The sequence below is a fragment of the Limanda limanda genome, chromosome 3, assembly GCF_963576545.1.
Source record: "Limanda limanda chromosome 3, fLimLim1.1, whole genome shotgun sequence".
NCBI lineage: Eukaryota > Metazoa > Chordata > Actinopteri > Pleuronectiformes > Pleuronectidae > Limanda > Limanda limanda.
In genome coordinates this window covers 3,872,619-3,893,420 of record NC_083638.1, presented here as the reverse complement: position 1 = coordinate 3,893,420, position 20,802 = coordinate 3,872,619, and the positions used below count along the sequence as shown (strand labels likewise).

The following is a 20,802-nucleotide window of genomic DNA, read 5'->3' as shown; positions in this document are numbered from 1 at the left end:
TGCTTTTCCTCTTTTTGCTGCAAACTCATGCCAGTGGCCTGCAGACAGGAAACTGCTGCATGGGAGGAATTTCCCCACTTCCTAAAGTGTCTGTGTATGTGAACTCGGACTTTATTTGTTTTTAATGAGAGTTGAAACGATTTGTCAATGAAGCAGTTTGTAAGAAAAATGTGATAATTGAATAATTCTCCAAAGAAAAAACTGTTTCTTTATTTCCTGCCTCTAATTTAGGATGGATTTCCTGCTCATCCTCCTCCCATGCGACAGTTAATTGAAAATCTTCTGGTTTTGGACTGTTGGTCAGAGAGAACTTGGCATTTCAAGAGGTCACCTTGAGCGGAACAAAACTGGAAAAAGTGGAAAAGAAAGAAGGTGCATGTTGAGCTCATCCCATCGAAGAACCCTGATCGATGGAGATTCAAAGCTTGTTTCAGAGAGAATTCCAACAGAGCCTCTGAACCATCTCCTGCAAACCTCAGTAAATCCTCAAATCAAAATGACTTCTACTCCAGGACTTACCCCAGGTCAGTGAGCGGCGGCTTGTCACGACCTCGCCTGTAGCAGATGAAGATCTGTGGCGCCATGAGGCCGCCGTTGTTCAGGTCGGCTGAATGGCCGCCGGGCGTGGTCTCGATGCAGGTGAACCCCGCCGGCACCTCCTCGCCCATGGAGCGGATGACCAGCGCCACGTCGGTGACGGGCGCTTTGGGCTTGGCCGTCTTGTGGCAGACATCGTCAAAGTGGATCTCCTGGTCCAACGGCTTGGACGAGTCCGTCAGACCGGCCACCACGAAGTAGTCGGCTACACGAGGGCCTTTGTCCTCCATCATCTCCCATCCCCGCCAACTGCCTGCACGGATACAGAGGGAGGGAGGGAGGGAGAGAGAGAGAGGGAGAGAGGGAGAGAGAGAGAAAGCAAGGGGAGATTAATTTTCATTTTGGTAGCAGGTAGAAACTGTTCTTACGTCCTTGCTGCAGCGGTAAAATAAAAATACAGGCATTCATAAATCTTTGTGAGGGGAGGTCTGTGGAAGGGCAAATAAAAAAAGAGGAGGAGGAGGAGGAGGAGGAGGAGGAAGAGGAGGAGGAGGAGAGCGGCTTCGTTCAGGTAGGAAACAGCCATTTACAGCTCAGGCTCACGGTCTCTCACCATATTGACTTTTGTTCACACAACCAGCTGAAGGTTCAGTGTCCCGGCTCAAGGACACGGACGGGACACTGAGCTGTAGAGAGGACAGAACACTGCCGGTGGTTTTAACCTTTCCTCTGCTTCTGAACAGTGGAACAGTAAACGTCCGGCTGGCTGCACAGACCTGAGCCTGCACTTTAAAAAGAGCAGTGAGCAGTGAGGTGTTTCTTCACACTTGACTTTCTGCCTCAATTACAGACCCGGTCCCGTCTTAAGTGCAGTGATAAAAAGCCAAACACTCCTTTTCCTAAATCTTTCCTGAGAAGAGCAAGTCCTGACTTTACAACATCGCCCGGAGTTTCTGAGGCAGCACAGGCTGAAAAGAACGGTTCACACAATAGAAACACCATGAGATGTCACTTTGAGTAGAAAAACACATTTTCTGATGCCCTCAGTTCAATCTGCACCAAATCGAAAGCTGCTTTGAGCGGGAGGTCGTCACAGAACCACAGTCCTTTAGAAATCACCACAGAAAACAGAGCAGATACAAGTTACAGCTGTGATCATTTCAGTCAGGGTGAATCTACAAACAGCACAAGTGCATTTCTCTTTTTCAGAAACTCAACAGACACACTCTGAGAAGCAGTGAATCTTAAAAGTTCAATGTTACTTTGATTCAGAACAGCACTTAGCCACTGACTGTCTGCTGTGTGATGTTCACTAAGCCACGTCAGGAGAACAGGGGCATCGGGACCACTGAAGTCCAGAGACCAAAACCACTAAATGGCTTTTGAGGCCAGAGACCAGACGGAAAAAATCAATGGCGTGAGGAGAAATTACGGCACATCCAGAAACAGCTGCTGCTGGAGGCTCGGCCAAAAATGTGTTAAATTTGTGTGTTCTTTCTTTTTTTGCCTCCTTGATTTGCTTTTTAGGGGAATTTGGTTCCGCTGTGAAGGGATTTGATGGAAGTGTGAGATAATATAAACACATTTGCATTAAGTACCAAAATACTCCATTTGGATCTAGGGCTGTGTGAGATAATGACAGATAACATCATTCCCTTTATTTCATTGTGCCGTAAATCACACAATTTGAAGACATGTTCCACATTTGAAGGGAACTTTGTGTTGACACCAAAGACCTTTAACGACCAAACCAGACTCATGTCAAACAGCAGGAGAGATTCAACGAACGAGAGCCAGAAATGTGCAGCTGAGTGTTAAAGAGAAAGAGAGGTGGTTTAGGAGAAGAGTCCGGATTCGATCTTTTCCAGAATCCTGCGTCTCCAGTGTGAGAATGAGACAAAGTGCTCTGAGTGGTCGACAGACATGAAAAGAACAATATAAATCCAGTTAATCTTCTAATTACAATCTATCCCAGACTGAGACAATGTAAATGCAAAAAACTCTGGGAGATGGAAGCAGAAAAATACTGCAGATATTTAAATATGCAAAGACCAGACTGAGCAATGTGAAATTAGATTTTGGCCACATCACACAGGCCTGTAAGGACCATTACATCTGCATATTATTATACTATGTATAATAATATAGACTTTAGCACTTCAGGAACTCTGCTTGATTGCTTATTACTGATTCAAATACAAGCACAGAAAGATCAAAACTAAATCCTTTCCCAAGATCATCTCCAGAGACCCATGAGGAAACATACTGTACACTGTAAAAAGCCCAACTTCAAAATCATTGGTCTAACTTATTTTTAAAAGTTGAGTGAGCAAATTTTTTTTTTAAATGTTGAGCAAACCCAAAGTTTCAAGTTTACAAATAAGTAGTGCAGTCAACTGAACATTTTAAGTTGAGGAAACTTCAAATATTGCTTAGCCAGCTCCGGGATGCAAAATATAAGTTCAGATTGAATGATATGAATGCATTTATATATGGAATATATCTACTTAGATATGTATATATAAACACACACACACAAACAAACATATATACATATGTGAACATATATATTTATGTCTTGTATTATTATTATACACATTTACACACACATATAAAATATATATATATATATATATAGCATGTTCAGATTTCTTTTTACCCCTTACTTTGTATTCACCTTCTGTCGTCTTGGAGTTTCAATTTTACCACTTTTACCAACCACATTATTAAATGTCCCCCTATGCCCATCCATTGCAGCCACACAAGCAGTGATAAAGATAAAAAGAGAGAGTGGGGCTACGTATTCTCCACACAGGCTTGAGTGGAGAATACGTAATTTACCCTCGACAGCCGACATTTAACGGAGCAAACAGCGGAGAACTTTTTCAACATGGATGACATTAAATTAATAATTGAAGTGGAGAAGTGCAGTGAAAAAAAAGATTAATGATGGGACAATGTTGGTTAATGTTGGAGCAAGCGCTGCACGGCGCTTCAGCGTGGCTTCCGCGTCCGGAAAGCGACGTCATGACGTAGTCAGCGTCACTGCGCACTCGTGTTTTGAGACGCCAGCCCAGCGCTCTCAGGTAGAGTGGGCTTGTCCGGACATGTTGGGGTGTAGTTGATCAGATTCACGTCCTTCTATCGCAAGTTCCGCCGCCTGATATCGCCCGACGGCAAGTTTTGTCGACTGATGTCCTCCGACCGCATGTCCTACGGCTGCGTGTCCTCCTCACTTTCTTCCAGCACTAACTAGGTAAGACTCCCGCCGCTATTTTACTGGTTATTCTGCGACCCGTTGTCTTTCGAATGGAATGATTCACAACGTTTACAAAACTACATGTGTAAGCTATCCATAAAATCTACCTGTTAGCTACCCGTGAAAGCCACGTGTTTGCTAACTTTCAGCTACATGTGAAAGCCACGTGTTTGCTTACTTTAAGTTATCTGTAGACCAACCCCACCCAAACCACCGTGCTACGTTTATAAACTACCAACGTGTTAAGTTGAGTTATCAATAAAATAATGGTAAATTTTGATGATCTTCTCCTTGTGTATACTGGGGTATGTGTCGTCTGTTGGTGTCTTTTCTGTTTGAATCTTAGCATAACGGTGAATTTAACAATTAAGCTTTCATACAGAGCTCGTTCACGTGTTATTTATTTCAAAATAACTACTTATTTCATACATTTCCCACAAATATGGGGAAATGTAACTCAAATAGCCCTACATAGTTCTGTGTTTAATTTATTTCAAAGTACACCTACACTTGCCTCTGTATTTTTCTTCTCTTCATAAGAGTTTGGTGTTTTCCTTTGTAACAGGTAAAAATAGCTATAAAAGTCAACAGTTCTTTATTGTTCTATAATTTCATAAATGCAACTTTATAAGCTTTCTTATCAAATATGTTTCTCAGCTCCAGACAAATTTTATTTGGGCGAAGAGTGGGCAAAATGGTTCTTTTGATGTAAAGGTTGCCTACCTCTGCCTCAGCCAAATTGAGTTTGTTCATTTGGGTGGTGTTAAACTCATAAACTAAATGTGTTTTCCTTGTTTCACAGGATTTGGATGCAGTGTTAGGAGTGCAAGTTCTTGCACCCTAATCAGGATATTCTCCTCAAGCATTACCGACTTTGCCACTACCGGGGACGCTTCTGGCCACTGCCGTGCCTGTACACTGACTGCTGCTGCACTTTCAAAACAAGCGGTGGGTTAAAATGCCACCTTTCAAGAGTACACACAAAGTCCAGAAAAACTGAAGTAGAAGTCACCTTTTTTTGTCAATTGTGTGACTTTAAAGACATCTGTGCCCCAAAGAAATACATAGCCCATCTAAGGACTCATTTGAGGCAGCATGTGACTGTTTATTGTTTACTGTTGGTAAGATTTTTTTTTTATATAATGTGTAATGTCCTAAATGCTCTACCAATTCCACCATTCTGCTCAGCTTCCGGATGTAGCAAACCTTTTTAGTTTATAACTGTACAATGTGGGCACCTTCTGTAATTGGAGTCTGTATTAACACTAATACTGTTATTTCTCCTCTCTTAGATATATGCTGAGTTTTTTTGAATCACTCAAGTGGATCTAAAGAAGACATTCTTCACATCTTTGGATGCACACGCCTCAAACCTGATAAAGCTTTACAGAACACGTAGCAGGACACTAGGAAAGGACTTAAAGGCCCTCCTTGACAACCTTGATGAACAGGTAATGCAAGTAGGAGATAAATTAAGGTTTTCTGAGAGTGCATTTTCACATTGCAAACAGACATTAACATAAATTGTGAATAGGTGTGGTGTGATTTTATTTTCAGGCCATGGTATATTTTTTTTAACTTTATTTGTGTCTTTCAGACAACCAATGTGCTTGCACAAAGGAAGGCCACAGCTCTCCGAGGTCTACCTCTCTATTTGAGGGAGAATCCAGGCAACGTCCTGAAGACATGTCTGGTAAGAATACTTCGGTTTATACCATTGAAGTTTTTTTCTTCCATTTTTTTTAATAGCTGGGCCAATATAAATATACAAGGGGCCAGTACATCTCTGATTAAGGAGCAAACGCATTCATTTGATAGGAATATGCAACAAAACCACTTATTTATATTCCCTTTAATGTAATATAAGTAGTTATCCCTAATTAAGGCTGAAATCTTTAACAATAAAAGTAAAAACACATTATCAAGAGGTAATCTATGAGGGTTGACCTAAAAAAACCTTAAATCAGTAAATTTTGTGGCAAGTTTTAGTGTTTGGATTGTGGCCGATTTTATATGCACTGTCAGGGTGAGATATTGTCCATCCTTTTTGGATTGTTAACACTTATGGAATCAAAGGATTATCCCACACCTTTTAAACTGCACACCAGCTGAATTTTAAGAGCACCTTTAGAAAAAAAATGCCAGATTTCGCACAAATTATCCCTTCACATGGATTAATTGATGACATCTGGGTGGTCAAAATTTATCTGGTGGCCTTACAAATTGTATTTTTTAATGTATCTTAAATTTGTCGTTAGGAAATTTCTTCATATTTTGAACAGTGGTCACTTGCACTCAAAGTTTAACTCATAAAGGTGCATGTCACTTTACTCATGGGCAGGGGTATATAATTTATTTATAAATGTGGTGATGAAAACATTAAAAATTTAAGTAATGTCTGTTTGTTTTCTCTATGATACAGACTCGGAGGAAACGTCCGTTGCAGGTGTTCAACTTGGCATAGTCACCATTGTTGAAGATGATGTTGGGAGAGCTCACTCAATGCCCAGAACAATCAACATTGCCCTTGTCATCGAGGAAAAGGTTGTTGTGGAGGACATCTCTGACATCAGTACAGCCATTGTCCTTCTCTTTGGATGCATCTACAACCTCAACCTGGACTACCCCAAAGGGTTGAGGTACACTTTTGAGGCCCTTCAAAAGATTTTTATGAACCTTGGCACAGAGTGTTCTGCCCGTGTTCAGGCTCTGAAAAACAACTTGTTAAAGTAGCCCGATACCATGACACATAGACATGTGTTCAATGCACATATTTGCACACATTGACATGTCACTTTATTCCTCAAAATATGTTTTTAAGTTCAGTAGTAGCTACACAAATCCCATGTTCCCATTTGAAGTTAGTGTTTACTAACTGCTGGATTTGTTTGTCTCTGAAACTAAACACGTTTGTGTCTTGTTACACGTTTTTATGGATGCACTTTCTATAGACATGTCACTTTATTCCTCAAAATATGTTTTCAAGTTCAGTAGTAGCTACACAAGTTTGTGTAGTGTTGCTACGAATCCCATGTTCCCATTGGAAGTTAGTGTTTACTAAGTGCTGGATTTGGTTATCTCTGCAACTGAACACGTTTGTGTCTTGTTACATGTTTTTTATGGATGCACTTTCTTCACTGCTGGGTTTGGCCAGTGGTTTCCTCAAGTATCTGACTAACACATGTTTTGTGATGCATAGTGTCAATCATACTGTTTTCTATATTATAGCTAAAGTATTGAGAGCTGATTCTGCACTTTGTTATGTGTTTACATATTCTATCTTTGAAAATAATTGTATAATGTTACCAAGTTCACTTAAGCATCCCTGCTGCTGCAATTTCAATGTTGCCTTTTTTGTAGTTATTGGATGTATATAATGTTAACCCCTGTGTTCTTAATAAACAGATTCTTTATAGAATTTTGCTGTTATTATTGAATTTCCACAACAGTATGAATAGAGTAAACTTGAGTTAGCTCAACTGATGGGCAGCAAAGTTGAGTTAACTAAGCATTTCAAGTTTAAGTTTAAGTTCTCTCGACTGAAACTATCCAGTTCTGTTGATGTATGTTTTCAAATCATTAGCATGCATATAATCTAGTATTCCTAACTTGTAGATTTGAGTAGCTCTGAATGGAGATGTTAAGTTAGTCTAACAGAACATCACCATTCAGAGCTACTCTATATAACATTTTGAGTGAACTTAATTATTTAAGTTGACACAACTCACAAGCCCTTAAGTGAGGTCAACTCAAAAAAGCGTTGCAGCTGGTTGCTTTACTTTTTTAAGTTGAGTCAACTTTTCTTTTTTTACAGTGTAAGTACATGTGAGAACTCAGAGAACAAGTAAAAATAGTTCTCCTTGTTACTGCAGCCGCTTTTCACCCAATTAGTTTTCAGCCTGCAGATATTATTGTCTTGAGCCTTGCTGCTAAAGAGAAGCTGCAAAATATAGTTTTGCACAAAAGTCTGACAAAATACCAGAAAGATGTTGAGGAGAGGATCAGCTGCATCTTTACTGTCACACGTTCAAAATAGGTTTTTGGGCATTTTAACAGGTAAAAAGGTAAAATCTTCTAGACTCAAGTATGGGAAAAGAAAATACTTGATATTAGTTTTGAGAGGGGTTTTTTTGCCCGCCTCTGGGTGCGGTGGAGTCTCAGTCGTCCTCAGTGACCAGATTCATCACTCACTCCCCCGACAATCGAGCCTCTGCGACACCAGTTTGTCTCTGTGGGTTCAAATGAAACTCGGCCTCTAACAGTGCTTTTGCTCCTGGTCAAGAGTCCACGGCCGCTGGAATCAGGAGGAGTGACAAATGTGTTCAGATTGGATGGAAGAAACAGAATACAATTCAAACACGTCTCGGGGTTTTCACATACAAATGGGATTTTGCAGGGACGGCCCACTCGTATCACCGTGACCACATTCTGTAATCCAGTGGTTTCAGCCCAGTTTGCTCCAGAGTAATTGGACCGGACCAGGCCTGATTCCACCCTGTGCAGTCAGAGGGTGTGGGAGGAGAGTTCAATTAGCAGGGCCTGTAAACGTGGTGAAAAAAGCTGCCAACTCCAGTTTGTGTGATGCTATGTGAGCAAGACTCCAGCAACATAAACCAGTTAGTACCCAGTTCCCCACCAGAGACCAATAGAAGACAAAGAAGGACAAAGTGACAGAATATTTGACTTGTGCCAGTGAAAATCCTCCGTCTGTGAGCTGGGACTCGTCTGGTGTTTGATGAATTAACTCATATATTGATTTACTGTTTATTTGACTCGTCTTTTCCGTCAATTTGACTAAATGAACATTATGCTGCATCGAAGAAGACTTGAAACTAGAGATTGAGACGATAAACTCCTAGAGGAAATGTTTTCTATAGAAACTTACTCATCAGCCGCTGACTGTTAACAAGGACTACAAACCTGTAACTAACGTCAATGTGTCCCTGAGATAATGTGGATTCAGTAGAGAATAGACAGTATTTTCTGTATAGTATTATAGATATGAAGAACTAAGTCCAAGTGGCCGTGATGGATTTGGTTTCAGGGGACTGTCGGGCCTTGGCAGAGGAGGAATACGCTTTCATCATACAGATGAGACTGGGCAGCAAATGAAGCTGATCCCATTAGTTTCTCCATTTTCATCCACAACAAGGCCAGTCGGTCAGTGAGTGGTTCTGTCCATCAGCAGCTGATTCAGACACAATGTCCGGGAGAGAAAATGGTTTGATTACTGAATCTCACCAGCGCCGGGTGTGTATTGGTACAATGAAACGATGTCTGCAGGGGGAGGGACCCGAGCTCACACCCAAACAAAGAGCAATTTGTGTTTCTTTCCGTGGTCGTCGCGTCCAGCTCAACAACAGATGGTGAGAGAAACAACTGCTGGATCGATGTGTCCTGGCGCTGACGCTCGTATTACATCTCACCTCATCACTGCCTCGCTGTGAGGAACTGATGAGGAGACAGTCACGGCGCACTGAGCTGATTTCTCTGTGCCAAGCGATGTCTGGTCGGCCGAGATAAGGCCGGAGGAGAGAGAGGGGAGCCGAGGCTTCATCTGGCATCGAGACTTTCAGACCTAGAATATTTCACATCCACGTTGTACTGTGATTATCAGCTGGAGAGTAACGGGTCAAACTGAGAGTGACCACAGGAGCTCTGGAGACCGAACATCTGCACAGCATCCTGAGTGCATCACCGAACCCTGCGTTCAACTTCCTGTCAAACACTTGGAGAATAAACGTCCCTCGGACACTCGCATTACAACACACTGGTGTAACGCCCGAAGGACCGGATGCAGAACACGTGTTCACTTCTCTTTCAGACATATTTACAAGGGAATTGAGCGCAATTAAAATCTCCATAGTATAAAAACCTGTCTACCATTATGCAAGAGGAACCTCAGCTCGTCAAATGCTTCACATCTTCTAATTTAAACTCGGAGGCACCAAGGGACAAGGACAACTACAGCCTGAGTGAAATAGGAACTGAAATGTGGGGGAAGCCCAACACACACATTCCTATTACACCTGCATGTCTGCTCATAACACTGTGGGCCATAAAAAGCCTGCATGTGAGCATTGATCTGGACAAGCTGACAGACAGTGTGTGTGTGTGTGTTTGTGTGTGTCAGAGAAAGAGAGAGAGAGAGATTACTGTGTGTGCAGCACAACGTCCTGAGGTTTATTCTCACACACAATGAATGGCAGAAAATAACCTGGTCAACACGTGAGGTTTTGTCACCGCACAAAAATACCCACAAAGCAAATCTATGTATGTGTTTATATATCACACGACTGCATGACATTAACTTTGTGCTTTTAAAGGTTTCCTGCTGAAGTTTGGAGATAAACTCTGTTTTTTAATAACTAGTCTTTTTTACTGATCTACGGTTCAGCTTCACTGGACCTGATTCTGACAGATGAAGCTGCGACTATCAGTCAGTTCCACCCGTCTCCCAGGAGATCATACCCACTCACCAACGTTACACTGAACTAATCTACACAATGCATAACAGTCAGTGAACCATCAAAACAATTGGAATAATCTAACTTCAGGTTAAAGTTGTGTAAAAGTTGTAAAATGAATAGTTGCTTTAAAAGGGAGTTCTCTTCCTATCCAGGTCAATGCTCATCAAGAACTCTTATTCTGGATGGTCTCTACCTTATCATGTAAAGTGCCTTGAGAGTTTATATGTTGTGATTTTACACTAAACAAATTAAACATAATTGAATCAACTACATTAGAATCCTATGCAATGTGTAATGAAAGTGAGGGCTGGACGTAGGCAGGGTGTCGACCAGTAGAGCAGCTATCGGGTTTCTTGTAAATCAGTGCAGCTATTTTGACCCGGGGGGGATTTTGCACGAGAATCAAAAGACAAAAACAGACTTGGGTTTTGTTTCAGGAGACACAGTGAGCACAGTTAACGCCTCAGTGCAAATATGTCCCCAGGTAAAAGACGCTGACCCAGTTTACTGGTATGGACGGATATAAAACTGTTCTGTGACGGGAGGCGACACCGAGCCAATCAGCCAACGAATGACAACATGGAAATGTCCTGGTCATGTTCTCAGCCCGCTAAAAATACTGTGCAACCAAACTGTTACACGCACACACACTATATATATACATGTACACACACACACACTGCATAAGTGGGACAAGCCTGGACTCCCACTGACAGCAAACCGCCTCTGTTGTCTTCTATATGCTCTCACCGGCTGGCCTATATTTCGAGAATAGAAAAAAAAAAAGTCTATGTTGTTTACTTCACAGGAGGAGACAATGAAAAATGCATTCTAGATTTCACTAATGCATCAGTGAATCTTCTCGTGATTGCAAGGATCTATGGGTTACTCTACAGAAGTTGCTGCGCACATTTTCTGGAACTTTTCCTGCAAACCCCAAGTGGAATGTCCCAAATCTGTCGAGCAGGTGGGCATATCTCAACGTTCCTATCACATGACAGACATGGAGGAAGAATTCAAATATATATCAGGGTGAAAAAGAAGATGTCAACTTGGAAAGACAACAGGATTGAAGAGCTTTTGGTGATAGGGACCCACGTCGGCGTTGATGTGCCGCAAACAAAAACACTGAGCCTTCCTCTGCCGAATTTCTACATCATCTCCTGCCTCAGCTCCATCAGCCCTCGCCTGAATGTTCTGGAAATGTCCCAGCTTCATATGTGAAAGGCAAACAAATGTCCAGACCCCAAATTCAAGTCTGCAAATAGCTAACTTCGACCTTGCTGCACTGGAACGAGGATGGACCCTAGAAAGAGAAAAATGTACCTCCAGATTTTTACATGTAGCAAAGACTTGCAGATTTAAGTACTGAGAAGCTGCAACAGTGTGTTACGCCCATCTATTACGTATTCAGTCCATGGATTGTCATGCACAGAGCATCACTCACTCTGTGACACTGTGCCTGACTCACACGAATAAAAAGTCAGCATCACAGCTTAAGTGGTCTAATCGAAATATCTTAATTTCCTGGCTGCCCTACTTCTCCTCTGGCAGACGGACCTGGAAGGAAAAACCCTTCGTTTGGTTTTGAGGTAAACGCCCAGAGAGAAGCCGCAGCTGATTCCTCCCGGGATATTAGAAAGGAACTTTGAAAAGAAGGATGTGCTGTTGCTTTATAAGCCTCTTGAAAAGGTTACTGGGGTCCTTCAGTGGTCCTGAACCACTACAGAATATATCTAGGTGTTTTTGAATCATTTCATTACATACTTTCAGACATGGTTTTCCTCAAGACTCCGCAGACTATTTGTCTTTGTGAAGCTGAAATCAGCGTTTGACTCCAGAGTACCTGACTTGCTTTAAAAAGGCACTTTCTGCTGTGACTCAACTGACTGCTCAGATCATCCGTGTTAGTCTGCCTCTCCACGGTAATCACACAGGATACAGAGCAGTGTGGGAGCCAGAGAAACCAGAGAAAGAGAGTCGGTGGAAGAGCACCACAGGATCAGAAACGTGGCGGCGTGAAGGGCCGGCTGCCAGAGCCGGAGACAAAGCCTCCCAGCACCAAACCACTGACACCACAGCAGGACTTCAGGGAGGGGTTCGATCCGATGTCCGGACCCGAGCAGGCCTCCAGTCACTTCCACATGGGTTTCATTTAGGCCAACGTGACAGAGGGAACGACTTCCAGCTGTCTCGGGTTCACGAGACCCGGGGCCAATGAAACTCACCAAAGGGACTCTGGTGTTCAGGCCCGGTCCAGCTGTATAGACATCCAGCCCGGCGTTAGCCACAGCAGGGCAGACACGTGGAGGAGGTGAAGAGGAATGTGCTTCATGAACATAAACACGAGCCAGTAGGAAGCCTCGCTGGCCAAGCATCTGCCTCCAGTTAGCCCAGAGGGGGGGTGGGGGGGTGGGGGGGGGCCTTCTCAGAGCATCAGGTCATGCAACATCTTGGAGGGAAGATGATATATGTGAGAAAGGAGTTTTCTTGTTATTTAACCGATGAATAAAATGTAATGGACGTCAAGTTACCGCCTGGTTCTGACAGAGCTGCATCTTATAAACTCAAACAATCACAGACTTTAAGAGAAAGCTGTAGAACCACAGAGGAACAAACAACCAGCTTTAGATCCCATCAGCTCCGGGCTGCAGGACATGTATCTGCTACCGGCCTCTGTGGCAGAAAACCATGTTTCACCTTTATCGCTTTTATGTGGAGTATATGTGTGTGAGCCAGGAGACGTTAAGCACGGGAGATAGATGGATTCATTAACCTTTGTTCACATACAGTGTTTTTATAAGATATGGGACTAGTTGCAGCTTTTCTCTTGTTACTGAGTGTGTGTCTGTGTGTGTGTGTGTGTGTATATATATATATATTCTGGTGCAGGGGTGCGTCTTTTGTCACGCTCGGAAACATATATCCCCTCAGGGACGAATAAAGTCAATCTTATCTTACAACCACCCATCATTTTACTGGTATTGCATTTTCTAACAAGGAAACAACAAACACACAGTGTTTCCCCTCAGATGATGCATTTCTCTTCCGAGCCACTCACTTCTAATGCTTCTAATATTGCTTTTCAGCTAAAACAAGTCAGAATTCAGGCAAATCTTGATAAGATGCTGTGTGCAAAAGACAGACGGATGAATACATGGACAACAACAAGACAGTTGTGTGTTATAATGGAGATCCCTGGTGAAATGTCGTTCCCAGGTTCTGAAAAACCAAAGAATAGTTAACACACTAGAGAATTATTATAATTTGATCAATTTTAACAGCTGCAGGGTCCGTTTTCTGTCACACATTATAGACACAGAGTGGTTGACCTTGACCAAACCCAAAGCCTTTACAAGAGCAATGTGATAAATGCAACAAATCACAATGCAGAGGAGGTTCAGAGAGTAAAAAGCGATAATGGCCGGGTCAGTGTCGCCAATCATTGCCCACTGGAGCTAACCTATACTAAGTTTGAATATGCTAATGAGGTGATTTGAGTGGCTTCAGTATAAAAGCATCTATGTGAATACAAAGAACCTCTTGGTCTAAATTTGGAAAGAAGTTTTGAACTTCAGCTGAAGTTTTATCTCCGTCTTCGCTCTTTAGTATGAGGAGGAGACGATGATGTGTTTGTTATGGATAATTGTTCACTAACCATGATGGACGGGGACACAGCAGCGTGAGACACAGCGGAGACAGACTCAACCTGCCAGACACGGATCCCATTAACATCACTTGATTACATTGTGAAAAAAAGATAAATATGGAGAAACACTGAGCTGCAGCGTCAACACCAGGATTCTTTGAGGTATCGTTTTAAAACACGTCACAGAAGAAATTCACTTTTTGCCTTGTTCTTCACTATTTTCATTTTGGACGAGTGAAACCAAAACATGCAGATTCTTTTTGAAAAAGAAAGAAAAACCTTGAAATCACATTTATATTTGTCTTTAACATCCAAAGACCACGGTAAGCAGGTTATTTTTGCAGACTTTGCTGTATAATTTTCTTATAATTATAAGATATGCTCCACTTGTTATACACTCTTATTCCAATATATACACTATATTCGAGAAGCTAATGATTTTCCTTGACATTGTGTCCTCTGCTCTCTATTGTCGCAGTGAAAAGACAAATCTCCTAATATCTACATGTTGTTAATATGGTGATTACAAACACCAGAGTTTCATTTCACACTTTCCGGTTTCACTGTGGCCAAATAAATGATCACAAAAAATGTTATTCCTGTTTATTCATCTGGGAAACTATTCTTTTTCATGTATTTATGTGTAAAGGTAAATTCTGGCATCCTAGCTCCCAGGCTCTAAACCCCGTACACGCTGTGACCATGCTGGCTCTGTGTGCAGCATTAGCACATGGAAGTGTTAATGTGCAGCCCTGTGGGAAGTCATAACGTGTCTCCAGGAAACCGGATCTCACCGACCTGCCGACTCTCCGGCCTGATCTCTTGAATCCAGAGTTGGTGGTAAAGCTCTCTTCAGGCTGGTGGTGATCTTCCAGAGAGACGCAGTGATTCGTATAAACACGCAGGTTTGTTTTCCAGTGTGACCTCTTTGTTCACTCTGCAGTCTGGCACCTCTCATTTACTGATGTCGTTTGTCTCCTGAATGATAAGCACCAATTATTGTGTGAATGATGAGAAGAGAGAGAAGACGCTGGGAGGATAATCCTTTACCCTTGTGAACCCGGTGGACCACACAGCAGCGGCTGATTAATGTTGGAATCGAACGATTACAGCCTTCAGCACTGGAGCCTCGACTGGGAAAAACCTACAAGTTAAATCTATTGAGCTCAAAGTGTCCTCAAAGTGGAACAGAGCAGAAAATCTGACTTTAATGTAAATAATCAAAGAAAACATGTCTAGTTCTATGCAAATTACTCTGATTTATTTGTTGTATTATAAATGACAAACATTAAATATTGGTTTACCGCTTTTTTATTAGTTCTGGGGATTTGTGACCAACAATTTTCTCTCAGTGTCAGTATAGATTATACATGTACATTTTTATCATCAATCCAAATTTATTTAACTTCCATCTGCCAGAAGAAATGTGAGGAATCAGAAGTTAGGTACTGATGTTCCTGCCAGTGTCCTCAAGTAATCAGTCGTTTCTCACTGGATGAACACAGTGATGTGAAATTGTCAGTTTGACTAGACGAACAGTTTCTGATTTGACTGCTGATATGAGCCGTGTTTTACAGAGAAAATCCCAGAACCTTTGGTCCAAGGATAAACATTTATCAAGGAACTAAAAGCTTCATGCAGAATGTTATTCATCTCCATAGAAGTCCAAAGACCAGGGGAGGCAAATCTTCTGACGTATCAACAACCAACGGCAACTACAACTATTCCACTCCAGTCCACCGGGCAGCTGTAATGTGGAAGACTATACATGATGATAACGCTAGATGAGTCGTGCAACCGTAAACATGGTCGAGATTCAAATTGAGCTTGTGTTTATCAGACAAGAAACATATTCGAAACACCTGAAATGCTCAACTTCAAGTACAGATTTGATGGGCTATTGCAGAAATGGACCAAAAGTACAACCCCTGAAACAGGGACGTTTTGGAAGGTAAAACCATTTCCTGACATCATTTAGACCTTGGTCCCTAAACAAGCAAGTTTCTACAAAGTTCCCTGTAGTGGAAACACAACTAAAAGACATTGAGAAAACACTAAAGGACACTTAAATAAGTTTTTGACTGAAACCAGCTGCAAGAAGCATGACCATCATCATCATCCTCCAGCCCCTGCATTAGAGGGGTTACCGTTATACACTACATGTTTTCAATAATTTGGTATGGCCTGAAAAAGATGTTGTAAAAATGTCAAATGGCCGTCGATTGGTTCCCCACCCCTGCTTCAGATGATGAGATCAGTGCCCAACGCCCAAATTCATCCCTCTGACATCAGATGCCACCCACCATCTGAGAACAAACTGCCTCTCTCCCTGCAGGCAGTACCTGGAGCTTACAGCTAATTAGTGTTTGGGGATGCTGTTCCCTGGGAACATGTAATCCTGCTCTCAGCTGGTCTGTGTGAAAATCAATAGTAGCTTCTCTTTTATGCAGTCTCTCCTTTCGGCTACGTTTTGCATAAAAATCAAGCTGCTACAACCCGGCTTTTATCGAAAAATTCTTCTCTGTGAAGATATCAGAGCTTCCATGTTGAAGGCAGACGTAAAAACTAGAAGACATATATCTTAGGATGAAAAAGAGAAATCAAACATGTAGAAGACAACAAGATTTTGACCGAGGTCACGTCCTGCCTCCTGCTACATGTACCGAGGTGCCGGCCCTTGAGCAAATGTTCAGGAACCTTTCCTCTGTTTGTGAACGTGTCTGACCGACAATCTCCTGTCGCGTTCTTTTAATGTGAAAGGAAAACTCTGGAAAACGTCCAGGAAATTCCGTCCATGTCTGAAAACAGCGTAAGACCTGACAAACCCAAAAAACCTACAACAGCCTGGTTTAATTTAAGACTGATATCAATAGACTCAACAATTATCGTCATTTTCACAGAGAAAAGGTGAAATTCCACAGTGGAAATGAGAATCTGCTGAATGTTTTCTTCTGTGCTAATGATGATTAGCATCGGGGCTTCGAGAACCTGTTTTGTTTTTCCTACCTCGGTGTCTGAATGCTAATGTTCCCCGGCTTATGCAGCAACCAGCAGCCTGTGGAACCCAGGAAATAAAGGATCGTTTCAGGATGTCTCTCGGTGTAGAAACACTATCGTTAGGTTATAGCTGTTCTCAAAACTATGGTGTTCAGGTATGATAGTTACCAATATTGAAAGAATGATACAAGATTTACTCTTGCGCTTTGAAGAAAATCCAAATTTCTGTTTCAATTTCAAAATAAAACATTTCCATAAGATCGAAATCCCCAAAGATTTAAACCAAACAGTCTGGTGGTTTATTTATTTTTGTTTACATCCTTGAAGGAAAACTAAGAACAGCTGCTGAAGTGATACTGGACATGTCTTAGTGGACCCTGGCAACATGTCACACACTGCTCTGTTGTGTCCACATGTCTCCAGCAGCTGTGATTATGTATAAAACGCTTCAGGACCAAGCACGTGCCAAACATCCTGCGTCAGACGACAAATCAAACAGAAATCACCAGTGAGTGATTGTAAAACTCACAGGAGCAGGAGATAGAATGTCACTAGTATTCAGCAGTTCCATCTGATGCTCTGTTGCTCTCCTGTGCTGTGCTGTATATAAACAGCACATAAATAATAAGTATAAACTGTTAAATACAACACGCTGCTGCTGAATCCCGGGATGGGAAAAACTCAGAGCCACTGTTAATTAACCCTTTTAATTGAAGTCAGTTAGTCGAGAGCTTTTTGTTTAACGCTTTGAAAGAGGTTCACCGACACGTCACCTCCTCCGAGCAGGTTCCTAATAAACTGAATGAATTGGCGACGGCTCCAGCTGATAGTTTGGAGACCAGACATGTAAGGCGGGGGTGTCTTTGTGTTGTTTGTGACTCATAGTGATAATCATAACTCATAATTGTTATGACGAGTGTTTGGGATTTAGTTTTGTTTTGGCTCAACATTTGTTTCTTTTGTGAAGCGCTTAGTGACTCTGTTCTGTGAAAGGAGCTCTTTTAAATAAACTTTACTTACTGAATTACAAGAAAGCAAGTTGTGTAGTGTGAACCTCTGTTATTTGAGTCGTCACTGATCAGAACCAATCGTGTGTTTTGCCCGTCTACACTACAACGATGTTTCAAACTAAAAGCATTAACTTAAACTCCGGAGCAAAGTAGTGGTATTACCAGCCAGTGATGGGTTTTAAATCGTCATCGGGTTGCTGTAGCCTAAAATTGTTGCCTTACATTTTCCGAAATTAGGTGAATTAGGTGCTAGCGTTTCCTGGCAGCATCCTGTCGCCTCCGGGCTCCTCAACCTCCACATCGCAACTGCTCCGACACCACAGAGGGGAAAAGGAAACACTTCACAGACTCTTCACATTCCTCATTACAGCTTCATTGCGTAACAACTCCTGGAAAGCAATGAATTCATAAGCATGTTCTGTGAGTACCAGACCAACTTAATTACCCACAGGGAATCTCCGGGGACATTCGTAGTTTCTGGTGAAAAGCTGCAGGAATACCAACATTAAACCTGAAGCCAAAGCAACAGTCTTGATTCATACTTCCCCTCAGACATTAACCGTACTGTACTTTGTTCTGCAGAACGGATTAAAGTGCATTCTTCTGTCAAATACATGAACGACCCTTGAGAAGCACATTCTGTAGCTGACAGCTCGGAGAAGTCTCCCTCTTTCCCCCTCTTTGTGTTCACTGAATTATGCAAGACGTTGGGATTCACATGCATCCGGTGCCTCGGGGTGTTGAAACCAGTGCTGCCACAGGATGGGACATTTGGAGTCAGTAGGCACTGACCCTGAGGGCGTAACCAGGGTTACTGGGACTAGCTGAAGTCTTCAATCACCTTGACACCTTCTAGATGTCTCTCTTTACTCCAGCGCTGTAAATCCTCTTGTTGGATCTGCACGAGACTTAACAGCCGAGAGTGGAGCCGGCAGCACAACCAGGCCGAGCCGTTCGGTTCAAATGTGCCAGACGACAGCATCTTCATTTCAAATATGACTCCCCAACCCCCCCCCAATCGGAAATTCCAGTAGGGTGCGCCTCTGCCCTCTGAACATGAACAGACAAGGAAACAAGCCGGCACACAAACATCCCGTCCATCACTTGCTCCTCGGCAAAATCCGGCCATGAGCAACACCACGGTGTGTGAATGAGTTTGTGAAAAGCACCAGAAGAAGACAGGAGAGCCGGCACAGTGTGGGTTAGTTACAACTATGGTGTAATGTTTTCAAATGACAGGCTGGAGAAGGGTTTTGTCACATATACAATTTGACCAGACTTGCCTCTCCTGTGCAGCACCGCTAAACCATGCAAGGGGATTTTTGTCTTTTCCAGAATGTCAAGCCCCAGTGGCAGCCGTCACCACCGCTCCCGTCTGCTGACTCAACACGGCGCTGGAGTCCCGGTGCGTTTCCCTCTCGGCGGACTGGTCTCCACACTTTGCAAACTGGTATTCTGCACTGCATTCTTTTACATTCACGCATCTGGACGGCTTCTGATCGTAAACAAACCAAACTCCGGAGCCCGAACACGATTCCTGAGTCATGAAGGCTTGTTTACAAATTCTCTGGCGTCTCTGATTTCTTGACGAGTGTCGGAGAGAGAACGAAGACATCGTCCGTCTTCGTTCTTTCCACTCAATTAAAAAATGGCGGCAAATATATACCGGGAATGCGAAGCTTCCAAACAAACCAATCACAGCTCGGCGTGTAGGTACCTTCTTCATGGGCTACACGTCTTTGGGAAGGCTACAGCCTAACGGTGGCCGATAGAGCCCAACACGCTGCAAATTAAGAAAACATGTGGACATGGAAACAAACACGTGCAAATTAAGAAATCAATTTGACGACACCTATGCCGTGAAGTTCCATCACCACTGATGAGTAGCCAGACTTCAATAACCTTACTGGAGTCAGGTTCATCACTTCTTGGGTGAAACATGTCAGTTGTGTTTCTTTGCTATTTGCACGTGTTGTGACTTTTTTGCGGCGCCTGCGTCATCAAATTAATGCAGTTGTGTTCTTAATTTTCACGTGTTTCTTTCCGTTTTGCACGTGTTTTCTTAATTTGCTGTGCGTTGAGCTCTCTCTCTCTCTCTCTCTCTCTCTCTCTCTCTCTCTCTCTCTCTCTCTCTCTCTCTCTCTCTCTCTCTCTCTCTCTCTCTCTCTCTCTCTCTCTCTCTCTCTCTCTCTCTCTCTCTCTCTCTCTCTCTCTCTCTGCCACCGTAGAATTGAGCTTAAATGGAAAAAAGGAATAAAACCTTCCTGCACATCACTTAATTTCAACATGAACATCCAAGGTGACATCTTTCTTCTATTCCGAGCGTTTCCATAAGAGAGCCTGTGACCCAAGCATGTTATTGCCAGCGACTGCTTAATGTAATCGTGGTGTATATGACAATAAACTCTTGAAACTTGAATAAAAGCAAAAAACCTCATCCTGATTGCAGCATTTTTTTTCTCTTGCATTAAAAATTACTTTATTGATTAATCGACTCTCCTTATAAGCTATAGGACTAAAGGGACTAAAACCGCCCGCCACAAGACCAGCTTCTTCCCGACTGCAGTGGGCCTTATCAACAAGGCCCGGGACCCCCACCTGACTTGGACTTTTATTCCGCCCCCACACCCCTAAGATGTGTTAAATTAACACATATTATTATATTATATATATTACACTGTACTACATTGCATATTGCAATTTGACACTGTACACTGTTCTGCTTTTTGCATTGTGCATTTCACCTTTTACTTCACTTTTTATATCTTTTATCTTTTATATATTTTTATATAGATATGTTTATGTCTAGATAAATGCTACCCTGTACAAATATTAGAAAAAAGTGAGTAAATGGTGAGTAAATATATATTGTTTTTTTTT

General features: G+C 42.4%; 1 protein-coding gene and 1 long non-coding RNA gene across 2 annotated transcripts in view; one reads left to right on the top strand and one right to left on the bottom strand.

Moving 5' to 3' along the window:
* The window catches only part of LOC132998923 (C-myc promoter-binding protein-like), a 66,874-nt gene that overhangs the window by 45,145 nt on the left and 927 nt on the right, over window positions 1-20,802 (bottom strand). Inside the window, exon 2 of the mRNA XM_061068670.1 lies at window positions 520-850. Within this exon, the coding sequence (XP_060924653.1) occupies window positions 520-830 (311 nt within the window). The 5' untranslated portion in view covers window positions 831-850. The remainder of the gene's footprint in view (window positions 1-519; window positions 851-20,802) is intronic.
* On the top strand, window positions 4,640-7,214 carry LOC132998552 (uncharacterized). The gene is made up of 4 exons (XR_009677986.1): window positions 4,640-4,744; window positions 5,089-5,247; window positions 5,394-5,489; window positions 6,219-7,214. It is a non-coding gene; the product is annotated as an uncharacterized LOC132998552 (long non-coding RNA).